The following is a 24,381-nucleotide window of genomic DNA, read 5'->3' as shown; positions in this document are numbered from 1 at the left end:
GGGGTTTTGTGGCTCATGTGTGCTTGCCTGGCATCAGCCAGTTAGTGACAGGTGTGAGAGTACTGGCTGCGTTTTAAATCACTGAATCAGTGTTCTGTGTGTTGCAAACTATACTGCTTCTGTAAAATGTTGTTTAAACTTCACAGAGATGACCGTGGGAGCCCAGCCTCCCTCTTTGTTATCGGCGGCTGAATGGCTGCGCAGAATTAGAAAGCAGCCAAAAACTAAGGTGGACTTTCTCCATGAGGTTATGATGCACTCTGCTGCCGAGAAACAGGAATTGAAGGAGTGGCGGGATAGCAAGAAGAGGGACTGAAAGGAGAAGGCAGCATGCCAGAGTGAAGCCACGGAATGGCTCTTAAAGGTTATGGAGCACCAAGCAGACACATCCAGGTGATACTAGCTCTTCAAACCAAGCAGCTCCACGCCCACCGTCCCCTGCAGCCGCTGTCACAAAAGTCTTTCCTACGCGCCCCCCAGACACTGCCAACACACTCTTTTCAACTTCCTGGCTCCAGTCTGTACTCGCAGCATTCCACTCCTCCGTCCTCACAGTCCAGCACTGCGGACTCCCACTACCCACTGCACTCAACACCCATTCCTCTCCAAGTTCACCCCGCTGAAGTACAGTACCCGCCGCATTGTACTCCAAAGAAGGTTGGATATGATCCCTGGACAAACACAAATCTTTAGCTGTTCTGGGAACCCTCCTCCTCCTCCTGGGACCTTCCCTTCCCCTATCCCCCTCACTGCTGTTTTTTTTTATTTGATTCTCTCCTCTGGTTGTTGTCTTTTAATAAAAGAATTGTGTTGGGTTGAAATCAATCTTTATTCTATTAATTGAAAGCAAAATGAGCCATGGAAAGCAACATACAATTATGTTAAACCCACATATTGAATCATGTGCACCAATCACCTCTTAGCATTACAAGCTCTGCAATCCCACGCATAGCAACAATATTAGTGGCTCAGCTTCAAATTCCTGCCTCAAGGCATCCCTTATCCTTATGGCCCCAAGCTGTGCCCTTCTAATAGCCCTGGTCTCTGGCTGTTCAAACTTGCCTCCAAGTGCTGCAGTCCAGACCTGAGTGAAGCTTTCATCCTTCCCTTCACAAATATTATGGAGCATACAGCACACATCTATAAGCATAGAAATATTGTCATTGGCCAGGTCCAGCTTCCCATAGAGGTAGCACCTGTGGTTCTTTAAATGGCAAAAACCACACTCAACAGTCATTCTGCACTTGTTGAACTGCTTCTTGCTGCTGTCAAGTTATCCCATGTATAGCTTCATAAGCCATGGCATTAAGGGGTAGGCGGGATCTCCCAGGGTCACAATGAGCATTTTGATTTCTCCTACAATGATCTTCTGGTCTGGGAAGAAAGTCTCTGCTTGTTCCTGAACACACCAGTGTTCCAAAAGATGCATGCGTCATGCACCTTTCCAGACCAGCCTGCATTAATGTCTGTGAAATGTGCAGGGTGGTCTAAAAGTGCCTGGAGAACCATTGAGAAATACCCCATGCGATTACTGTACTCGGTGACTAGGTGGTCTGGTAACAGAATTGGAATATGCGTGCCATCGATCGCCCCTCTGCAGTTAGGGAAGCCCATTTGTGCTCAGCCATCTACAATGTCACACATGTTGCCCAGAGTCATGGTCTTTCGAAGCAGGATGCGATTAATAGCCCTGTATGCTTCCGTCAACATGAGTCCAACGGTAGACTTTCCCACACTGAACTGATTAACAACCGATTGGTGGCAGTCTGGAGTAGCCAGCTTCCATAGTGCAATCGCCACATGTTTCTCTAATGGCAGGGCAGCTCTCATTCTTGTGTCTTTATACCGCAGGGCTGCGGCGAGCTCATCACACAGTCCCAAGAATGTGGCTGTCTTCATCCAAAAGTTCTGCAGCCAGGGTGGATAAAAATCAATAATTAAAAAAAAAAATTAATCAGATTTTTTCATTTAAATTGGATTTTTTTGATAAAATGCTTTTTGTGGAAAAAAATTATCTAAAGATACATTATAGATCAAAGGTATCTCATCATGGAACAGGGATTAAAAACTTTAATTCTGTAGTATGAAACAATATATCCATGGAATGTTTAAAAAATTTTTTGTAAATGAGTTCCAATAATTCATGGATTAGGGACCCGATCTTGCGAGGTTCCAGAGTCTTCTGTACAGATTATTTAGGTTAATATTTCTATCTACCCAATGGGACCCAGTGCTTAGCCTAGAAGATACCATTAGAGATGCTTAGTTTTGCAGTTCTCAAACTCGTCAAACCTTAACTGCTGAAGAAGAGGAGTTTTCTAGGACATGGACATCCAGCAATCATCCCTCCATAATGCCAATTATAATAAACTTCAGAGCTAAGGGTGAACCATTCAAAACATATATGTTTGCTGATGATGTTTTAAAGAAAGTCACACCAGTGAACTGGTGGAAGTCACTTAAGCCCTTGGATTCTGAGACTGTTGAAGTGATAATCTCACTTTTAACAGCAGTAGCTTCTTCTGCCAGTGTAGAAAGAATATTTATTCCTTTGGACAAATTCATTCCAAATTGAGAAATCGTTTGGGACCTGAAAAAGCAGGAAAGTTTGTTTTTCTTTCTCAGATTATGAACAAACAGGAAAATGAAGGTGAAGACGACTGAGTTAGCTGCAGAAGCCAATATTTTAAGTTTCTCATGTTATCCTGGCTGATATAGCTGTAAACCTAATCTGAAAAGTTTTCAAAATAAATCACTTAAAAAATGTATAGTGTAAACCTTCTAAAAATGAAACCTACATCTATCTGAGTTGTGAAGAATATGTATTAAGGTTGTAACAACCAACAGGAATGCACTTTTATGTAGAAATCCATGATTTAATCTAGTCTTCCTGACTAGTGATTTAAATCAAATCCACCGTCTGTAGCCGCTGCTCGTCATCCCAGACATGCACCACAATATGATCCCACTACTCAGTGCTTGTTTCCTAAGCCCAAAAGTGGCATTTCACTGTGGTTAGCAGCTCCGTGAATGTCACAGCTACTATGCGTGGCAAGATCAATGTTGCACTCCTCTTGCCTTTGTAGTTTAAAGAGTAACTCCAGCGCCACTCATGTTGCGTTGGTCAGAGCAAGCAGCACACTGGTCAACAGTTTGGGATCCATTCCTGCAGCCCAAAGAGGCAGCGTATCACAAGCCATTGAAAGACAGCGCCAGATGCAGACAGAAACACAGCGACTGCTGGGATGCAAAGCAATGTATCACGGGGCACTTGGATAGGACCCAGGATGTCCCACGACCCCCTCCGGCTTCCCACAACTCTTAGCAGCAGAAGAGAAAGAGGTGCTCTGTGGGATAGCTACCCACAGTGCACCATTCCAAATACCGCTGCAAGTGCCGCAATTGTGTGAACATGCTATTGTGCAAGCCGCTGACAGTGTGAACACACAACAGTGGTTTCCCGTCTGCGCTCTCTGAGCCGCGCTGTAACTCTGCCAGCAAAGACACGCCCTGAACTGTGGCTTACAGCCCTAGTGGTTGTATTTGAGCACTGCTGTGATGTAGACGCAGCTGCAGACTCCTAACCTACCTCAGACGCCTGAAAGGGGAAGAGCCTCCTTGGGCAAGGCACGTGAAAGAGTTGTACTGAGACCCCCCCCCCCCCGTACATCAGTCAGGAACTGGGGCCTGTGCTTCCTACCAGCCTGCTGAACTGGCACAGGCCACGGCAGCCAGGCCTAGCACAGAAACGCATATGGTTTCCCCACTCCCTCCAGGCCTGAACACCCCTGGGGCCTCAGTTTCACCATCTATAAAATGGGGTGATGGCACCGACTCCTCGATAGGGCGCCCCGTGAACTACAGGGCAGGAGCGCTGCTCCCCTTCATAAGGCCCAGCCCGCGGCGCTCAAGGGCCCGGCTCAGCACCTCCCCCCGAGCAGCCGTTGGCAGCCAACGGGGGCGTGCGGGCGCCTAGCGCCCTCCCCACACGGACAAGGCCTGACAGCCCCGCGCGGCTCTGCTCCCACGGAGCGGGGGTCGCGCCCTACCAGAGACCTGAGCTTCCGGGGGGGAGGGGGCGGCTCGTCTCCCTGGCGCGCGGGGAACAGCAGCGCCAAACTGCCCGTCCCTGCGCCCGGCTCCCGACCTTCGGTCCCCGCCTGACACTGCTCATTGAAGACACAACGAGGTGCGCTTGCGTCATTTCCGGAGCGGTGCCGCAGTGCTACTCCGCGGGGGGAAGATGGCGACGGTGCCGGTTTCGTTGGCGGGCCGCTTCCAGGGGTCCGTCACTGCTCGGCGGGCGGGTATCGCTGAACCGGGGCGGGGCACATCTCAGCTCATCCAGGAGCCGCGGGCGGGCGCACCTGGGAATGGGTCCTTGGGGGGCGAACCTGCCCTGCGGGGCTGCGTCCAGCAGCTGCCTCCGCAGAGCGCCGCGGCCGGGGAGGGCGGAAGGTCGAATCCTGCCCCGGGTCATGACTCCCCGCCAGTCACGGGTCCGCGGTGTAGGCGGAAGAGCGCTGGGCCGGCGCACTAGCGGGACTCGGGGGCGGGCTCCTGTGGGGCAAGGCGCGGAGAGCCCGGTAACCGGAGAGTCCGAGATCCGCCTGCGTACGCGGGGACACAGCGCGGACCGGCAGCTTCGCTCGCTGTGCAGTGCCCTGGCCGTGAGGCCAGGCTGTCCTGGGCCCTTCTTACCCCAGCTCAGCTGGGGCGGCTGTCCTGGGTAATTCGCCCTTATCGCTACACGAGCGCTGCGGGCATCCTTGTCAGCCCGCACTCCCTGCGTCCTAGAGGACACTGCAAACGCTGTTTTGGTAGCAGGGCAGAGACGTACAGACACGACAGTGGAAGTGAAACTGCTTCTCTGGCCAGACCTTGAGCTCTCTCCCTGCCCCCCCCGCAGTCGGTGCAGTGACGTTGCGGGCTCCAGCGCCGGTTCGTCTCCATGCATTCAGTAGCCATGGAGGTATTCCTCTAGCTGGATGGTTCGTACTAGGGTTATGATGGGTTTTAGTCTCTCAGCTTCGTAGGTATCTATTAAAATTGTAGTTTAAAGCTATTAACGTAGTTTTTGTGACAGGTAACTCAGTGTTAATGTAAGTTGTTGCACCATGGCAGATACCAGCCACCTTTGTCAGCCTGTCATCTCTCTGTATTACTGACATTTAGTAAATGGAGGTGCCTACTAATGACTAAAATTGACTTAAAATATTGCTTCAATTCTTACCTTTCTCTAAAGGTAGGTGGCTTATTGAGGTGAAATTTCACACAGGGTTAATTCTTACGCCCTTTGAGTTTTTCCCTGGTAGCTTTGGTTTGGTTGGTTTTTAATAGGAAGTCTCTGAAATTGGGTTCTGGCAAAAAAAAATTGGGGCGGGGGGGGAGTTTTGCCTTTTTGTTATTGACCAATATCTCTTCAAAACATTGTCTGTCTACAAAAAAATTGGTAGGGAAGTGTGTATTCTGAGTAGATCTAGTGTAATGAGTGGTTTAAAAAAAAAGACTGGATTTAGGGTTATTAGTTATTACTAAAAGTATGTACACTGCATATGCTGGCGTAATGGTTCAGTGGAATCAGGGACATATGAAATCTTCCTTACCAGGAGCTACAGATTTTTATCCTACAGCAGCAGAGAGAGGCTTATGCAGTACGACACAGACCATGCATGACAACCTTAATTTTGTCCTGCCATGACAGATGGCTGGGCAGTCTCCCGTTAGCAATCCTTCTGCATCTAACCCTTTACCTTGTACCTGATATCCATAACTAATAGTATTGGAGGAAGAGGTGAAGGAGGAGAAATCTGGCAAAGGTTATGTGCAGAAACAAGGAGGAGGGCAGAGTTGAGGTTGCAGTGCATGGTCAGTGTTGTTTGATATTTGTGGTGGTGACGAAGTGTGAGTGAAGGAACAGAGGCTATGTACTTTAACATACCCTAACTTTTCCCTGATATTGTGAGTTTGGGTCAGGAATGTTGTGGGGTTAGCAGTCCTGATTGCTTAACAGTGAATTTTTGTGTGTATTAGGGTGATATGCAATCCTATACATATGGTTACTTTATCAGTGTATATACATTGTAGCACTAGCTTGACAGGATTATACTATCATCTGAAAAGGTGACACAAGTAATGCCTGTCAATTTGCCTCCTTGACAAAGCTTCTTTACCAGAATTGGAAAAACACTTCATGGGATGAGAACAAGAGCTATGGGAAGATGACAGTGTTATTTTGTGGCAGCTTTTGAGTTTTTGAAATTTGTTTTTGTTCCTCGTTGGAACAACACCACCAAAATAATCCTTTTGAATTATTTTAGAAAAACAGGATTGTCAAGGGGAGTCTGCCTGCATGTCAATTTCTCTACAACTTGGTGGTTAAAACACTGGTCTGGAATGTGGGAGACTCGGGTTCAAGTCCCTGCTCTGCCTCATTCAGAGCCAAGGTTTTTCATCCCTCAACCCAACTAGAGTCTCCTTCCAGACCCCAAAACCTTCCCAACAGAAGTTTAGTAGAAACAATACGTCTTCATGAAACGTTTTAATTTTGACAAAACATAGTTTGCTGAATTGAAGTTTAAGTAAAAATGTTCTGACTTAGTTATAGTGAGTGATTTAACGCATGTTATTTTGTTTAACTTATGGCCTTTCTTCAAATCTGGTTTTTATTCATCCAGGTAAATTGTTTTAGGAACTGGGTATGTTGTAACATAAATGGAAGTATAGGATAAGTCTGAGGTTACTTTGCTTTTATTAGCTGGGTCAATAAGATACAAGGTTAAAACAGTGTACATTTCTTCTAATGAGCCATTTGGGCACTTGAAGCTGCCTTGTTTGATTTCAGCATCTAATAACTGAGTATTCTCAGTGAAAGGGTGTTTTACACTGGAATTCACTGGTCTGCCGGGGCGGAAAGTATTTCCTTAGTTCATTAGGATATGGGGAAATGAAAAATGAATTTTTCACATTTGCTAACTCCTCCCTCTAACGTGAAAAGCAGCTAGCAAAACAGAAATTACTACATTTTATATACTATCCTTAAATGTGATAGATTGCACTTGAAAATAAAGTAATGAATAAATAAGGAAAAGGTATTAAATCTGTTTGTGTTAATGAAAGTAAGTAATGTACTGCTGTGATTCTTTTCTTGTTAGGTCTTTTGCATATTTTACAATTAAGGACAGGTTGCCTCAAATCCTAACTAAGGTTATTGATACTTTGCACCGACATAAAAATGAATTCTTTGAAGAACATGGAGAGGTAAGAGTACTGTTGTTTCATACTATTTTTCTCATACAGAAACCTCTTAGAGATCTCTTTTCTCTGCTTTATTTTTATTCCTGTTTTCCTCATGTTGTCTTCCCTCTTAATTTTTCTCATGTGGCCCCTCTTTTTTTTCCCAATCCGAGTTGTCTTTTTCCTCTCCTTTCCTGGTTATTTCTTATATGTTACGTCTGACTTTTATTAATGTTTTTTCTTGTCTTTCTGGCTCCTGAAACTTCCTCAGTTTTCTCTGTTCTTTGGTTAGATGGCGGTATGTGGCATATCCATCTTGGCCCTGGCGGGGATGGCAAAGTTTAGGCTCCTGTTTTCATAGACTTGTAGACTTTAATGTCGGAAGAGACCATCATGATTATTTAGTCTGATCTCCTGCACACTGCAGTCTACAGAACCTCATCTGCCCACTACTGTAGTAGACCCCTAACAGTTCTCCCCAGTGAACCAGGCATTTTGTTGAACATAATGGAGTATGAGCGAAAGGTTCTGTCTCAACATAGCATCAAATACCTTTCATGGCACATAGGGGTTCTTCTAGCTTGGAAGGTGTGAAACTGCAGTGAATGTCAGATGTAGAACCAAAGCTTCACTGAGCATCACTTAGACTTAGACTTTTTTGTCTCTGTTCAAGTGCAAGAGCCCAAGAGTCTGATATTTATTTGATTTTTAAGAGTCAAAATTTATTTCCCTTTGCAGTAAAATTTATCTACCATAGAGTGTATAGCTATACAGGAATTTATTTTTGGACTAGGGACACTTATTTTCCATTTTATTTCAGAAAGGCATTGAGGCAGAGAAGAACACTATATCCATCCTCTCTAAGTTAAGGAATGAGCTGCAAACGGACAAACCGTTGGTTCCCTTGGATGATAAACTCCCTGATGTTCCACTGTGGAATCAATACCTAGAATATCAACAAAATTTATTAGATGGAAATGAACAGCCAAGCTGGTTTCAGTCCCCTTGGTTATATGTGGAGTGTTACATGTACCGCCGGATTCATGAGGCACTAGTTCATAAGTAAGTATACACTCTAACGTGAGTTGTTATCCTTTGTATGCTCTTCTGATTTTTGTGCATCTGAGGCATAAAAAGGGAAGTAAGTGTAAAATGAAGCAATTCTGTTTTAAACGTTCACAATCTTTCCTTTTCTTTGCACAACTCCTTTCCCCCCCACCCCCATTCGCTCACTGTCTTTAGTCATTTTGTTTGTGCTGAAGACCTTGAAGTATATTAAATCAGTCACTTTTCTGCTCCAGTTCTTGTGATTCACTTTGCTGAGACATCTGAGCCTGAGTTTTCAGTTTCCTGCAAAGTAATTCAGGTTGAGTGTTTAAAAGTTACTGATGCTTACGAGAGGATTTAGTTTAAAATGCAGACCTTTCTTACAAATGTAGAACAGTAGTCCTAGCAGTGGAGTAAGTAGAACACTGAAAAAAAGTCTTAGCAACAATTTTCCCCGGTTAAGGTAATAATGAGACTTTGCTTCCTTTGCAACATACATAATTCAAACTCTGCTAGCCTTCCCTTTAATTAAGTAATATATGAGGTTGAGCTAACATTTTCTGTGTGCCCTCTAAAAAATATTAAACTGGCTGGTGTTTTTCATTTGGAAAAAAAAGAGCCAATCCCGGCTCTCATTTGAAGTTAATGGCAAAACTCCCATTAATTTCAACAGGATTAGTAGCAGGCACTAAAAGATGAAAATATGTGGTGGCAGTAGAGTTAGTTGTAATCACACATATTAATACATTTCTTACCTCTGATATCTTTGGGTAAAATTTTCAAGAGCCTAATTTAGTTAGGCCTCTTTGTCCCACTGACTTTCCGTGAGACTTAAGCACTTCTTAAAATTGTACCCTTTGTGTGGAAAAAGTTATTTATGTAAGCCACAATATTAAGAATTCAGTTCTCCAAAACAAAGCTTCACCCCATACACAAAACAAATAATGAAGGATCATGGTGTGAAAGAAGGCTTCTAAAATTTTCACTTATTCTATGTCACACAAAGATCTTTGTAAACTAAATTGGTAAATTGTTTTTAGTTTCCAAAATGAGGTAGGGAAAGAACACATTTTCCAAATCAGAAAACGTCAGTTTCAGTGTCAGTTGCACATTTGGGAATCCATTCATTGTATTTCCTGTTATTTTGGAATTGTGAAGGGAGTTTTAGAGAACGCAACAAAAGTGAAGAATTCTTTTGTAATCTCTTAGGGAAAGTCAACAACATGAAGGGCTTTTTTGTTCATCAAATCAAAATCCCGGAGGATCTTTGACTTAAAACTGCGCGTGTGTGTGTATGGTATATTTGCCAAAAAAATGTATTTATCTCTTCCAATACATTAAAAAAACTTTACATTTATAAAGTTTAACAGAATTATTATGCTAATTTTCAAAATGCCCAGATGAAAATTTTTCACAAGATCATTCCTTTCATAAAGGGTTTAGGTGCGTCCATGTGAACAGTTGCTACACAACCATAAATACAAATGTACTGAAAAAAAACTGGGCCAATTATTTAACCCTAGTTGGCTTGTTACCCTTCATCAATTTTTCTCTCATGGATTGAAAACCCTCAAGGGCAACCAAAGTGTATATACAGTGCCCCATATAATGGAGGAAGAAGGGACCCATCATGATTGAGACATTTGGCCACAACCATAATATATATGGTTGTTGTTGATAAATACCTGTATGTGCTGCTTAAAATAAATGAGACAGAATATCACGCAAAGTAAGTGTTACTGGAGCTATGTAGGAGTCTGGCATGCCATATTACTCTAGAACAGGGGTTGGCAACATTTCAGAAGTGGTGTGCCAAGTTTCCATTTATTGACTCTTAAGGTTTCGCATGCCAGTAATACATTTAATGTTTTTAGAAGGTCTCTTTCTATAAATCTATAATATATAACTAAACTATTGTTGAAGATGAAGTAAATAAGGCTTTTAAAATGTTTAAGAAGCTTCATTTAAAATTAAATTAAAATGCAGAGCCTTCCCCACCCCATCCCCTGGTGGCCAGGACCCAGGCAGTGTGAGTGCCACTGAAAATCAATTTGCACATTGTCTTTGGCATGCCTGCCATAGGTTGCCTATCCCTGCTCTAGAATTTCAGATTAGGACCCCAAGTTTAACATTCATGTAAAAAAACCAAGTTGTATTTAACACTTTTGCTGCTGCTGTGAGAAAATGGAAAGCATATTAATACTTATATTTTTTCCCTTCTATTTTAGTCCTCCTCTTGACGACTATGATGTATTTAAAGAAGCAAAGGTTCAAAGCTTCTTTCAATCCCAACAAGCTATTATTACCTTATGCACTTACTTTCAGGAACTTCTTAAAAACATTGAGGACCTAGATGAAAAACAACTTCAGGAAGAATTTTTTAGGCTGCTGCAGGTAAACTTGGCATTTCTTATTCACAGTTCCTACCTGTGGCAAGTTACAAAATTTGAGTTCTGCAAAACTTAAACTTTAAACTTAAAATTCTAGGCCTTATGTTTGCAAATATCCTATCATATGTTGACAGATGCAGTTTCCTGCTGAGTCTACAGACATTTCTTGTGCCTCTGCTGCTAGCTAAAGATCTGAGCAGCAGAGTGAAACTAACAAGAGTCCGGTTAGATATAGGGTTTTCCAATAAGACCACATGAGTAGCCATGTAATTGACAAGAATCATGTCAATTCCATGCTGCTGGTGGTCTATTACATGTTCCAAGCTCTGCTTATTCTTTTCATGTACATCCAGTGTTGCCATCCCCAAGCATTCAAAAGTAATGAGTCAGGCTCCAAAAAGTCATGAGATTTGCTTAAGTCCTGATTAAAAAAAAATAATGTGTTGTTGTTGTTTACAAATTCAGGCTTTTCTCTCTAACCATTAGGGGTAGAAACTTATTTATGTAACTGAAAGTTGAAGTTCTCATAATTTCATTGCCGTGGGAGCTGAGGCTTTAGGAAAACACCTAACACCATGAGACTTAGGGTATGTCTACATTACAGGATTATTCCGATTTTACATAAACCAGTTTTGTAAAACAGATTGTATAAAGTCGAATGCACGCAGCCACACAAAGGACAATAATTCGGCAGTGTGTGTCCATGTATCGAGGCTAGCATCGATTTCTGGAACGTTGCATTGTGGGTAGCTATCCCGTAGCTTTCCCACAGTCTCCCCTGTCCATTGGAATTCTAGGTTGAGATCCCAATGCATGATGGTGCAAAAACAGTGTCATGGGTGATTCTGGGTAAATATTGTCACTCAATTCTTCCTCCGTGAAAGCAACGGCAGACAATCATTTCGCACCCCTTTTCCCTGGATTGCCCTGGCAGATGCCATAGCATGGCAACCATGGAGCCTGTTTTGCCTTTTGTCACTGTCACCGTATGTGTACTAGATGCTGCTGACAGAGGCGGTACTGCAGTGCTACACAGCAGCATTCATTTGCCTTTGCAAGGTAGCAGAGATGGTTACCATCCCTATTGCACTATCTGCCATTGTGATTTGGTGATGAGATGACGGTTTTCAATCATTTTGTATTGTTTGCAATTGGGAATTGGTGATGACGGTTATCAAGGATTTTGTACCTCTGCTGCTGTCATGGGTGCTCCTGGCTGGCCTCGCTGAGGTTGGCCGGAGGCGCATGGACAAAAATGGGAATGACTTCAAGGGTCATTCCTTTTATGTTTTGTCTAAAAATAGTCAGTCCTGCCTGGAATATGGGGCAAGTGTACTAGAGAACCAGAGAGCACAGCCGCTCGATGTCAGAGCCCCCGAGAGCCCGCAGAAATGATGAGCTGCATGCCATTCATTCTAGGGGGTGCCCCTGCAACAACCCCACCTGTTGCTTCCCTCCTCCCCCAACCCTCCTGGGCTACCGTGGCAGTGTCCCCCCCCATTTGTGTGATGAAGTAATAAAGAATGCAGGAATAAGGAACACTGACTTTTTAGTGACCGAAAAGGAGGAGGAAGAAGCCTCCAGCTGCTGTGGTAGTCCAGGCAGGACATTAAACGGTAGCAAGGGAGAGGAGCCCAGCCTCCCTCTGCTATGATAGTCCAGGCAGTATAGAATCTTTTCTTTAGACATGAAAAGGGGAGGCTGATAGAGCTCAGCCTCCAGTTGCTATGATGAAGATGGTTACCAGCCGTTCTGTACCTTCTGCTGGGGATGATCAGGAGTCATTCCCATTTTTACGCAGGTGCCCCTGGCCGACCTCACCAAGGCCAGCCAGGAGCACTCACAGGCTGATGATGACGATGGATAGGAGTCATATTGTACCGTCTGCCATCGGGAAGGGGATGCTGGTGTTCAGCACTGCAGCACCCTGTCTGCCAGCAGCATGCAGTAGACATAGGGTGACATTGAAAAAGGCGAGAAACTTTTTTTTCCCTTTTTCTTTCAGGGGGGAGGAGAGGGTGTAAATTGACGACATATACCCTGAAACACCCGGGAAAATGTTTTTGACCCTTCAGGCATTGGGAGCTCAGCCAAGAATGCAAATACTTTTTGGAGACTGCGGGGACTGTGGGATAGCTGAAGTCCTCAGTCCCCCCTCCTTCCTTCCATGAGCGTCCATTTGATTCTTTGGCTTTCCGTTATGCTTGTCATGCACCACTGTTGTGTGACCTCTGTCTATCATAGCCTGGAGATTTTTTTCAAATGTTTTGTCATTTCATCTTCTGTAACAGAGCTCTGATAGAACAGATTTGTCTCCCCATACAGCCATCAGATCCAGTATCTCCCGTACGGTCCATGCTGGAGCTCTTTTTGGATTTGGGACTGCATCGCCACCTGTGCTGATCAGAGCTCCACGCTGGGCAAACAGGAAATGAAATTCAAAAGTTCGTGGGGCTTTTCCTGTCTACCTGGCCAGTGTATCCAAGTTCAGATCGCTTTCCAGAGCGGTCACAATGGTGCACTGTGGGATACCGCCCAGAGGCCAATACCATCGATTTGCGGCCACAGTAACCCTAATCTGACATGGCAATACCGATTTCAGCACTACTCCTCTCATCGAGGAGGAGTGCAGAAAGCGATTTAAAGAGCCCTTTATATTGATATAAAGGGCCTTGTTGCGTGGACGGGTGCAGGGTTAAATCGGTTTAACGCTGCTAAATTTGGTTTAAACGCGTAGTGTAGACCAGGCCTTAATAAAATCATAAGTTGGCAATGCTGCATACCTAGCTGTTTTGTTGAGACTTCATAAAAGAGCATATTTTCATATTCTTGCAATATAGATCAACTTAACAAATTCCAGATAATCAAAATTCACTTATCCTCCCATTATTAGTCCTATGTGTACTCCTGCCAAGCCTTTTTGGAGTTGTGTATATAATATAAATTTCTTTAGCTCTGTCATTGTGTTTATACCAAACCTAGTCTGTTGTGAATCCAAGATAAAGATGGGAAAGAGGCTTGTATTTCCCCCTTCCAATTCATTTCCGGTGTCTCTTTGGAAGTGAAAAGTATTATTTTGGTTTCTCTCCCAGAAATCATTCTGAACTCTTTATGTACAAAATGTTGAACTTTAATAGGGAGTATGTATGTGGAGTCAGGTCCCACTGTCTCTGGAACAAAACAAAATACTACAGAATAATGAGATTTAGCAAAATGGACTTTTTTCTCCTCAGGTTTCATTGTGGGGGAATAAGTGTGACCTCTCCTTTTCAGCTGGTGAAGACAACTTTCAGAAAGCCAGTTCTCTAAAATCACTGGACAACTTGAAAACTTTCATCTTAGTGGATGATATGGAAGACATTTGGTCACTGCTTATTAACAGCAAGAAAAGAAGAACGTCAAAAGATGTTACTAGAGTTGACATAGTCCTGGATAATGCTGGATATGAACTTATTACTGATCTAGTACTGGCTGACTTCCTGTTATCATCAAAGTTAGTTACTGAAATCCATTTCCATGGAAAGTGTATTCCATGGTATGTATCGGATACTACAAAGCAAGATTTTAACTGGACTGTTAAACAGCTGCAGTCTGCTAATAATAGGTGGATATCTAGGTGTGGGATAAACTGGGGGGGCAGTATTAAAAAAGGAGTTTTTGTTTACCATGATCACATGTTTTGGACTCTGCCGCATGAATTTTGTAGTATGGCTCAGGTTGCTATTGACTTGTACACTGAGCTGCAGAAGTCACATTTAATTATTTTTAAAGGTGATCTCAATTACAGGAAGCTAACTGGAGATAGAAAATGGGAGTTTACTGTTCCATTTCATCAAGCCTTAAACAAATTTCATCCTGCACCTCTCTGCAGCTTGAGAACACTAAAATCTGATGTTCAGGTTGGTCTGAAACCTGGACAAGGTGAGCAGTTTGTGACTTCTGAACCTGACTGGATGATATGTGGGAAATACGGAGTAGTTCAGTTTGATGCATCTTTGTGATTCAGGTGTGAGGTTCATAGTTTACCGAGGGATAGGTTTAATTTGCACTGTTTCAGAGAGCTGTGCTTTTGCTGTTCAGTTTTGGGCTCTTCGTTTACCTGTTTCTGGCAAGTAGCTTGTTACTACTGATTTACAAAAGCTAAAGATGTTGTGCAACAGTTTACAAACTTTCCTTTTAAGACTCAAGTTATTAAATTGTAGATCTTTTATGATCTAAAATGTCAACCGATGTTGCAGATGAACATTACTTCAGTTGTCCCTAAGAATACTTTATTTTTCAGTAAGTAAAAAGAATTAATGCTCAGTGGAAGATACAATTTACTTGTGGAACTGGTTCCACCTTCGCATGTATTTACTGTTCCAGTACTGTTTGGCATTTTCAAGTGCCATATGTTGCATGGTACTTAGATTCATGCATTCAAAAAAAAAATTAACTTCTGGGTTTTCTGCATCACTGCAGCAGAGGTCTTATTTTAAAGCTGTTTGATTTGTCTTTCACAAGGAGTATTTTGCATAAATTGACAATGTTTTCTCATCTGTGTGGTCAATATGTGCAAATAGCTTTCAGAATGGCAAAAACTGTTAAAAAGAACTAAGTAGGTCTAGTCAATAGCGGGTTAAGGAAGGATCATTTGGGGTAAGACTGTGGTCCTGTAAAGAAGACTCAGATGCCCAACTGAGTCAGAGCACTAAGACACAAGTAGGTAGTGCCTGCTAGCTGCCTGCCAAGTGGGGTAGTCCCCCTCCCCTCCCACGACAAGTTCAGACTCTGAAATTGGGAGTAAGAATCCATCTTTAAAGATGTGGAAAGAATTGTTTGAGACTGTGACAAGCCAGGGGTGTGATTTCCCCCCCCCCCCCCACTTGTGAGCACATGCTCAGTCTTGCTGTCACAGCCAAGCTGTGCCTTTACTGCTGCTACCCTGTGTGACTGCAACTACGCTGCTGTTTATACTTGCGCTAGCACAATGAGAGCTAGCATGAGTATGTGTAAGTGAGCAGGGAAACCACACCCCTACTTCATTTAGATGTAGCCTGAATATGGTTTTGAGGGAGCAGATATCTTGGTAAACTCATTCAGGATTTATGCTTAATCCTTCTTTGTATTAGAGAGAGGGCACAGGTAACAGTATGTACAGTTAAAGTTGCCTGACTTTCCATTAATGATGCAACCCTTTTTTAGCTACTTATAACACTGCAATATATATCTGTTTCAGATGAAATTTCTGTGCTGGGTGTCCGCCTCCTGCTGAAAAAAAAAATTTTTTTTTTGAAAGTTTCAGCAAAAATGTTTCAGCTGTTCTCAACAAGGTTAGGAGAAAATATTGAGCATTCTTAACCCAGCAGCCCTGCACTGGAGAAGGATTTTCCCATGAGTTCCTCCTCCCAGCAACCGAATGTTGGGAGCAGGAACTGAGCAGTGGTATTTTCTTTCCTATGCTATTGCAGTCCATGCAGTGAGGTGGTGGCAGTGGTCTTATTGTAATAGAGGGGTGAGAATCTAGGCCTAGGGAAGGAATAGGGCAGGCGGTCTCAGGTGAGCTTGGTGTAGTGGGGGAGCTGCATGTATGGGCGGGGGGGAAGAGACCTGGGACAAGGACAGACTGAAAGGACAAGGGGAGAAGGGTCTGGTGCAGGGGCGGAGAAGTACGCACTGGGGTCTAACCATTATTGCACACACCCCTCAAAACGTAGACTAAATTCCAAATTCCTTTGTTGTCAGAAAATTGCAATGCAACCTGTCTTTCGTTTCCCTCTAATAGAGAGTGCATACGCAGGGTGACAACCTACCACTGCTGTGAATTACTGTTAGCTCAAGCAGCAGATATCTGTGAGGTGGGTCTAAAGGTTCCTGCTCTGTTGATGACTGCTTGGGTCTCACTGTGAGCCCCATGTTGGAATTTTTTTCCCCAATTTCCTTTTTTTAAAGTGTAGGAGATTACAAATACAGAATCTTAGTGTTCTTTCTGTAGGTTTAAAAATGAAGTACTCAACAGCTAGGAAATACTAGGAAGAATTGTCCCATGGTTAGGGTGCCAGCTTGGTACTCAAGCCTCTGTTCTGTTGCCTGCTTTCACAGATTTTCTGGGTTACTGTGAGTATGTCACTTAAAGTGTGCCTCAGTTCCCCATCTGTATAATGGAGATAGCATTTCCCTACCTCACTGGGGTGCTATGAAGCACTCAGGTTCTGCAGTAATGGGGGCTATATAAATGTGTCTTAGCTAGAATTAAGCTTACCTAGGCAACTGTCATTCTCTTCCCTACCCTTGAGCATATGTTTTGATAGTCTTTAATTACATGACATCCTGTATTTTTGCATGGTACCTGTACCCCAGTCAGTGCATACGATGGACAGTGCTCACTTGAAGAGCAGCTAGTGGATTTCATTTGTTGTCATTGTCCAATAAGTGACCCCTTGCTTTAATTACTGTACACTGTTCAAACCTTACTCTGAATATGGAAATATTAATCAGAGTGCTTCTCAAATATTAATGAATGTTTCAACCTCTGGAGTTAGGTGGTGGTATTCCCATTTTACAGATAGTCTCTTTGCCTCAATTCCCTAAGGTAAAAACATACACTAACTTTGGGTGTACCATTTAAGATACCTAGGGACTGACTCTTTCCAGAAAACTTAGTATTTTATAGAACTTTATATATTCAGAGCACGTCTCCCATTTACTTCAGTTGCAGCTGTGAGTGTTTAGAACTTCTTCAGCCAGACCCCTGCGTATCTTATTGGCCACCTTGAAAATGATTAACACAGTGACCAGCTTAAAAAGTTTGGTTTAGTGTCTTGCCCAGCATCACCCAGGAACTCTCTAGTAGAGACTCCAGTTCTCCAAGGAGCATTCCATCCTCCCTAAACCATGAAAATAGGGTCTCTCCTCCTGCATTCCCCTGCCTCATTCACTACACTCCTTCCAACTTCTGCAACAAATGAGGCAGGGATCCAACAGCTAAGAGCATCATTAGCTACACAACCAACACAACCACTATTCATTCTCAGGACACATCCTGTACACTAAATGAGGAAGGGTGGAAATAATGGTATGTAATGTAATTAAATACGCCATCATAATTTACACCCTAATGGAGGCCGCATTAAGATTACACAGGCCACCTTAATTCTGGCACTTCCTAATTTGAGGGCTTAATTTTGCACCTTAACAATCATTTAAAATGGTTTTTATATGTAATACTGAATACACAGTAGAACCTTATTGAATTGCTACTGGGCTTGCAGACTGACTATCCTCTCCTAAAAAACTAACAGTATTGTATCCCCTGCAAACATGTCATATAGACCCTACCTATTACAATAAGATACTTCATTAGAAAAATGTGCTTAGTTGTTAGGAGCAAAGTATATTGTGAAGTATTTTCCTAAATGTTTATTAATCTCTCCTTTGTAATATGTAACTTGCAGTATGCCTATGTCTGTGCAGTATGCCTAGGCCTACTAATTCTTTTTATTAATGTAGGAACAAAATAGAATGAGGATATACTTTTAATATCTCTGTTTAAGGAAATGCTTCCTGCTCACTTACATTATATCTATGTAATTTTTCTAACATTGATTGCATTATTATAATGATCTACAGCCCACGGGATTTCTAAACCAATTTCTTGGGCTTTTCCTTGTATGCTATTTGAATTTTCATAACACCGAAGGGTATTTCTAATCAACTCCAAGATGATAACCAGAATACGGGCATTTCCATCCACCTTCTGAGCAAGTGTAGCTCTAACTCATACTTTTTGAATTTTGAACTACAATGGTGGCTCTTATCTATAATCTTACAAACTCCAGGAAGATCATTTGTTGTACACACACAGTTCGCAGCCTCTGAAAATCAGTAAGTCAACATTAATGTATAAAAAGTTGTAAACATATTTCTTAAGACAAATCAGGTATTAAGAACATGCAATACATTTATAAACTTGAAACTCAAGTATTGGTTTCTTCAGTAAGAATGATTTATGCTGAACTGTAATTTCCCTTTCATCAAAATAGATATTGTTTTGTCAAACCTTAAAAAGAATCTTCAGACGACACCTAGCCTTTGAACACGAGAGTCTTACAATATATTTCCATTTGTTTTAAAATAGAAGTCTGTGTTCCTTCCATTTAATTATGAATATTTTTAATGGAAAAAGCAGACCTTTTTATAAGCACAGGATTAGAACTGCAGAAATCTTTCTTTTCAATTTATACTGGTGGTTTATAGGCTTTTGTAATAAAACTTGATTTTAATGAAAGAAAAAGTAGATTTAGGGTGAGATCCATCCCAAATTTACCTTCAAGGTTTCCTCCAACAAATCCTGTCCCAGCTTAGTAAAACTTCCATATTTCTCTTATTTCAAGAATTATTCTATGTAAAATGTAGGACATGTAAAGATGTGGGCAGTCCCTTTGCACCCCAGTGTGGTGCTGTAGATATGCCCCATCTTAATTTCCCCTGATTTTGGTGGCAATAGGTTTCCATTTTAAAAGCCCAAGGCAAGGAGAAGACAACACAAAAGAACAAAATGGTATGTTCCTTCTTAAATGAAGCTTGTGGGCAGCAGCAATCGCAACAAATATTCATAGGTCCTCACCTCCAGACCAGACCTTGGTTGAGAGCTCTCACCTTAAAGCCCATAATACCAAGTCTCTGAGCCCTGGTCTACACTACCAACTTAGGTTCGTATAACTGTCATTCCACACTCATGAGCAATGCAGTTATACTGATATAACTCCCAGTGTATATAGTGCTATGTTGACAGGAGGTCCTTTGACATAGCTACTGCCCCTTAAGGAAGTGGAGTACCTGTGCTGATGGGAGAAGCTCTCCCAGAGACATAGGTAGCATCTTCATTACACGCTACAGCTGCACTGGTGTAACTACAGCCCTGTAAATATGGACAAGCCTTGAGTATCATAGGGCTGATCCTCTGGAGCCTGAGAGAAACCATCAGCCACTGCAGCATGCACAGGTTCTTCCCCTCCTCTTCCTGTTTATATATCCCAGGCATAAATCAGGACTTCCTTGATTACACCCTAAGCTGTTCCAAATGTTGACTGCAGCCTGTCCCTTAAAGAGATAGTACACTCCCTCATAGGGCATAACCAAAAAAGAGAAGGGTTCCTAAAAATATATATAAAACCAATTAGTCTCTGCCCAATAGCTTTTAATGTTAATTCATCTTGCAAGTTAAAATGTTTAAAAGATGTGGTGCAGTAGCCCTGAACCTCCTTCAACTGCATTTGTGCTAATGACTCTCTTCCAAATTATTATACCACATGCCAAATTTCTGTTATCATCTTAGCAACAGTGTTTCCCAAACTCAAAGGAACTCTACGAACTTAAAGGAAGAGAAAAACAACTTAATATTTTCCCACTAAGCATAACTGAAGTCTCTCCCCAATAATTCTTTTAAATTATTCTTTTAAAACTAGTTTTTGCTGCCATCCTGAATAACTTATGGGTGTATATATGGTTGGAATTGAAACTGTTTGTTTCTTGCAAGTTCAGACAAAACTTCCACTTATACTTAAACCACTTAACTCCTTGCTCCCTGACAAGTTGGAATCGTTCAGACAACAGAGAGAGAACCGTCACTCTAGTTTTCTGAGAGGATTACTATAAAATGTACTGCTTTACAAAAACCAAATTGAATTTAAAATACCAGTTCCATTAGAATAGAATTTTATTTATGTAGAGTATCTTCAGATTGAAGAACTTTTCTGTCTGCTGAATTTCTCACTTGCTCTCAAACTATAAAACAAAGGCTTAGGATGATGCTCACCTGACTGAAGAAGCTAAACTCAAAATTGCTTAAACTGAGTAGCAATTAAGAATGCAAAATAAAATATTAATACAAATAGCACAACTCAAGACTTGGTCAGAATACACATACAAAACCAATGTTGACATGGTATTTTAAGGGTCATTCTATTTCCATCTTTAAAATATGCACAACTGTTAATTTAAGCAATCAGAACAAGTATTTTTTCAAGATTTTGTTTTTCTGGAATTGGGACTTTTCATATGCTTTCAAGACATCTGGTTCACACTGGAAACTTAATTAGTTTTCTAATCAGAAAAAAATGTTAAACTGCGAGTCTGGAAGTTTTATTCTTGGGTCCAATTTCTTGTCCCTCTTTAGATAATAGCTTATTTGTGATAACCATGTTACATCTTGCATAGTGTAGAGAATATTTGTACAAAGAATATTATTGAAGAATTTGGATCAAAGCATTAAAAGTTGAGCTAACCAAGTTGTAGATTGAATTATTAAGAATGATTTAAAACTTTATTGGGAACATAAAAATTGTGAAACCACATCAGTGGTCTGTCTAGCCCAGTGGTTCTTAAACTTTCGTTTTAGTGACTCCTTTCACGCAACAAGCCTCTGAGTATGACCCCCTTAATAAATTAAAAATGCTTAAATATTTAACACTATTATAAATGCTGGAGGCGAAGCAGGGTTTGGGGTGGAGGCTGACAGCTCATGACTCCCACGTAATAACTGCAATTCCCTTACTGGTCCCAACCCCCAATTTGAGAACCCCAGTCTAGCCCAATATTTTAGCCAATAGTATAGTAGAACCTCAGAGTTACAAACGCCTCAGGAATGGAGGTTGTTCTTAACTCCTGAAATGTTTGTAACTGAACAAAATATTACTGTTGTTCTTTCAAAAGTTTACACCTGAACATTGACTTAATACAGCTTTGAAACTTTACTATGCAGAAGAAAAATGCTACTTTTAACCATCTTAGTTTAAATGAAACAAGCACAAACAGTTTCCTTACCTTGTCAAATCCTTTTTTAAACTTTTCCTTTGTTTAGTAGTTTACATTTAACCCAATACTGTACATACTTTTTTTTGTCTCTGCTGCTGCCTGAATGCATACTTCCAGTTCCAAATGAGGTATGTTTGTAACTTTGGTGTTCATAACTCTGAGGTTCAACTGTAGCTAGTGCAAGATGTTTTACAGAAAAGGGTAAAAGCTTCCATAATGTGATTAAAGTGATAGCATATAGACCAAAGTTGGTTACCTAGCAAATAAAAATGCACACTAAGCCTAATATAATAGATAGGGTTTGAATTAAGCAGAGTCTCACCCTGTTAGGTAGTATAAACACCAAGGTTTTCTACACAGACAGGCTTCCTTCTTTCCTACCTGGGACCAGCACTTCCCCCAGTTCAGTCTTTGTTCCTCAGATGTTCTTTTTGTGGGGAGTGAGGCCAGTCATGATGTCATTCGCCCTCTTTTATATCTTTTTTTCAACTTGCTAGAAAGATCTTTTGCTGTGACCTGAGTCAAACAGTTCCCATTGTGTAGTGCTATCTCTGAAAGGTTCCTGTTGTACCCAGTTCCTGGGGTAATCCTTGTGTATTTCCTCAATGGGCCATCAACGTTGTTTTGGCCTTTTCATTGTTATACCTGAAAGTCTGCTTGTGGGTGTTCCCAACCTCACAATATATTACAGTAGCACATACATAGCAAAACTTCATAACTTTATGTATGATAGCACATACAACTTAACAGGATATTAATGTTCAACAGGTTAAGACTTTCAGAATAATGAGGACTCCGGTGGCACCTTAAAGACTAATAGATTTATTTGGGCATAAGCTTTCATGGGTAAAAACCCCACTTCTTCAAATGCATTGAGTGAAAATTACAGAAAGAGGCAAAAATATATATATTGGCACATGAAGAGAAAGGAGTTACCTTACAAGTGGAGAACCAATGTTGAAGGCCAATTTAGTTATGGTGGATGTAGTCCACTCCCAATAATTGATGAGGCGGTGTCAATATCAAGAGGGGGAAATTGCTTTTGTAGTGAGCTGACCACTTCCTTTATAGGGTGGTGTTTATGTGACCATCACTTATTTGCACTGTAGTGTCCAGGAAGTGTATCTCTTGTGTCAACTGGTCCAGGTTGAGGTTGATGCTGGGGTAGAAATTGTTGAAGAGAAACTGCTGAGCTACAATTCATTTGCAAATTTAACACCATCAATTTGGGCTTGAATAGGGACGAGGAGTGGCTGGCTCACTACAAAAGCAATTTTCCCCTCATTCAGTCAGGGTGGATGTGGTCCATTCCTAATAATTGACACCTCCTCATCAATTATTGGGAATGGACCACATCTACCCTGACTGAATTGGCCTTCAACATTGGTTCTCCACTTGTAAGGTAACTCCTTTCTCTTCATGTGCCAATATATATATTTTTGCCTCTTTCTGTAATTTTCACTCCATGCATATGAAGAAATGGGCTTTTTACCCACGAAAGCTTATGCCCAAATAATCCTGTCTTTTAAGATGCCACCTGCCTCATTTTTGTGGATACAGACTAATATGGCTACCCCTCTGATACTTGACTTTTAGAATGATACTTCACAAGGCATAACTTGTACAAAACATATAATTATATCACCATGGTGAATATGGGGTGCAGGGTGTCACAACCATGTCTTCCTATGTGCTTCTTCCAATGCCTAACTCAGTGGGGCCCTAATTCTGACTGATCCTCTAGGAGTTACCATAAATAATTATTCACTTGTTTTGGCATCTCTTTATTACCTACTGTCATGATTCAGAATTGAGCTTCCATGATGATCTCTGTCCCTTTCTTGTGGGCATTCTTTTCAAGTGATAGACATCCACCTGTACTTCTCCCAGAGTGGAACTCCACAGTTCACCTCACTTTAGCCTGGTTCACGAGGCTACAACATGCTTTGCTCCCACTATACTGCCCCAGTTATATATGGTGCTTGCTGCCTTATACCACTCATGCAATACCTTTTTGCTACCTTTGTTTGTCTAGGTGGAACCCTGAATTTCTTCTACTCTCAGACTGGATCCCAGGGCAGCAGTCCCCTGTTCCAACTACAGTAATACTACAGGTCCAATTGTACTTGGCACCTGCAATATACTTCCCTTCCAGAATGTATGACTAGCAGCTGATTAAAGAGATTCAAAACAGTTCCTTCCAAACATAGGTACTGTCTAGTCAACCAAAGGTTCCGTTATGCTGGCGGTTAGGCAGCTCCCACCAATCATATCTGTGATCTATGGGTGAGGATAAGATTTTGTCACCGATATTTTTATTAAACATCATGGACAAATCATGAGCATTAAAGAAAAATTAATGGAAGCCATGACTTTTATTAAAAATATCTGTGAAAAAATAGGGTTCTGTGGGTCCCCACACAACCCACAATGGGGGCCCTTTAACCACAGTGGGGGCAGCTGCAGGGTGGCTGGGAGCTCCAGGGGTCCCCTTTGTGGGTTGAGTGTTGGATCTCCGGGGTCCCCTGCTGCCTGCAGCAGCTGAGAGGGGAGGGAGCCCCCTGCCCTCCCCCACCTGCAGCAGCTGGGGGCAGTGGGGTACCCCTGCCTCCTACAGCGATGGAATTCCCCCGCCAGCTGCGGCAGCCAGGAGCTGTGAGGTTTCCCCTGCAGCTCAGGGCATCCTGGGCAGCTGAGAGTTGCTGTGTTCCCTCGACAAGAGCAGCATCCAGGAACTGAGGGATTCCCCTGCTGTGGCTGGGAGCTCACTGGCCCTGCAGGCAGTGGGACCCTGCAGCTCCTGACCATCACAGGCTGAAGTCATGGAGGTCTCTGGAAGTCATGGATTCTGTGACTTCACAACCTCTGTGACTAAATTATAGCCTTATCTATGGGCAATCACACCACCTCACTG

The 24,381-nt window shown here is 42.2% G+C and overlaps 2 protein-coding genes across 8 annotated transcripts in view; one reads left to right on the top strand and one right to left on the bottom strand.

Moving 5' to 3' along the window:
• RMND1 (required for meiotic nuclear division 1 homolog) overlaps window positions 1–4,204 on the bottom strand; it is a 38,675-nt gene extending 34,471 nt beyond the window's left edge. For 3 of the 6 annotated variants that reach the window (XM_050949670.1, XM_050949669.1, XM_050949674.1), the window contains exons 1-2: window positions 4,050–4,204; window positions 2,439–2,590 (exon numbers count right to left, since the gene is read on the bottom strand). In XM_050949670.1, coding sequence (XP_050805627.1) covers window positions 2,439–2,590; window positions 4,050–4,204 — 307 coding nt within the window. The remainder of the gene's footprint in view (window positions 1–2,438; window positions 2,591–4,049) is intronic. The other 3 variants (XM_050949673.1, XM_050949671.1, XM_050949675.1) reach the window with 3 other exon arrangements.
• A 17-nt stretch (window positions 4,205–4,221) lies between these two features.
• ARMT1 (acidic residue methyltransferase 1) lies at window positions 4,222–17,151 on the top strand. 2 transcript variants are annotated; one of them, XM_050949693.1, is made up of 5 exons: window positions 4,222–4,284; window positions 7,155–7,260; window positions 8,057–8,298; window positions 10,512–10,677; window positions 13,907–17,151. In XM_050949693.1, exons 1-5 carry the CDS (start codon window positions 4,244–4,246, stop codon window positions 14,672–14,674), a joined length of 1,323 nt encoding a protein of 440 aa, XP_050805650.1. In that variant the 5' UTR covers window positions 4,222–4,243; the 3' UTR covers window positions 14,675–17,151. The 2 variants fall into 2 exon arrangements, with proteins under 2 accessions (XP_050805650.1, XP_050805649.1); XM_050949692.1 differs by lacking the exon at window positions 4,222–4,284 and adding an exon at window positions 4,316–4,729.
• Window positions 17,152–24,381: the final 7,230 nt, after the last annotated feature.

Source organism: Gopherus flavomarginatus, chromosome 4 (assembly GCF_025201925.1).
Source record: "Gopherus flavomarginatus isolate rGopFla2 chromosome 4, rGopFla2.mat.asm, whole genome shotgun sequence".
NCBI classification, from domain to species: domain Eukaryota; kingdom Metazoa; phylum Chordata; order Testudines; family Testudinidae; genus Gopherus; species Gopherus flavomarginatus.
This window is presented reverse-complemented; position numbering and strand designations above follow the sequence as displayed.

Coding starts and splice junctions, on each gene's coding strand:
- ARMT1 (XM_050949692.1), top strand. CDS start 4,374: ATGGGTCCTTGGGGGGCGAACCTGCCCTGCGGGGCTGCGTCCAGCAGC. Junction 8,299..10,511: donor CATGAGGCACTAGTTCATAA/GTAAGTATACAC, acceptor CTTCTATTTTAG/TCCTCCTCTTGACGACTATG. Junction 10,678..13,906: donor AATTTTTTAGGCTGCTGCAG/GTAAACTTGGCA, acceptor TTTTCTCCTCAG/GTTTCATTGTGGGGGAATAA.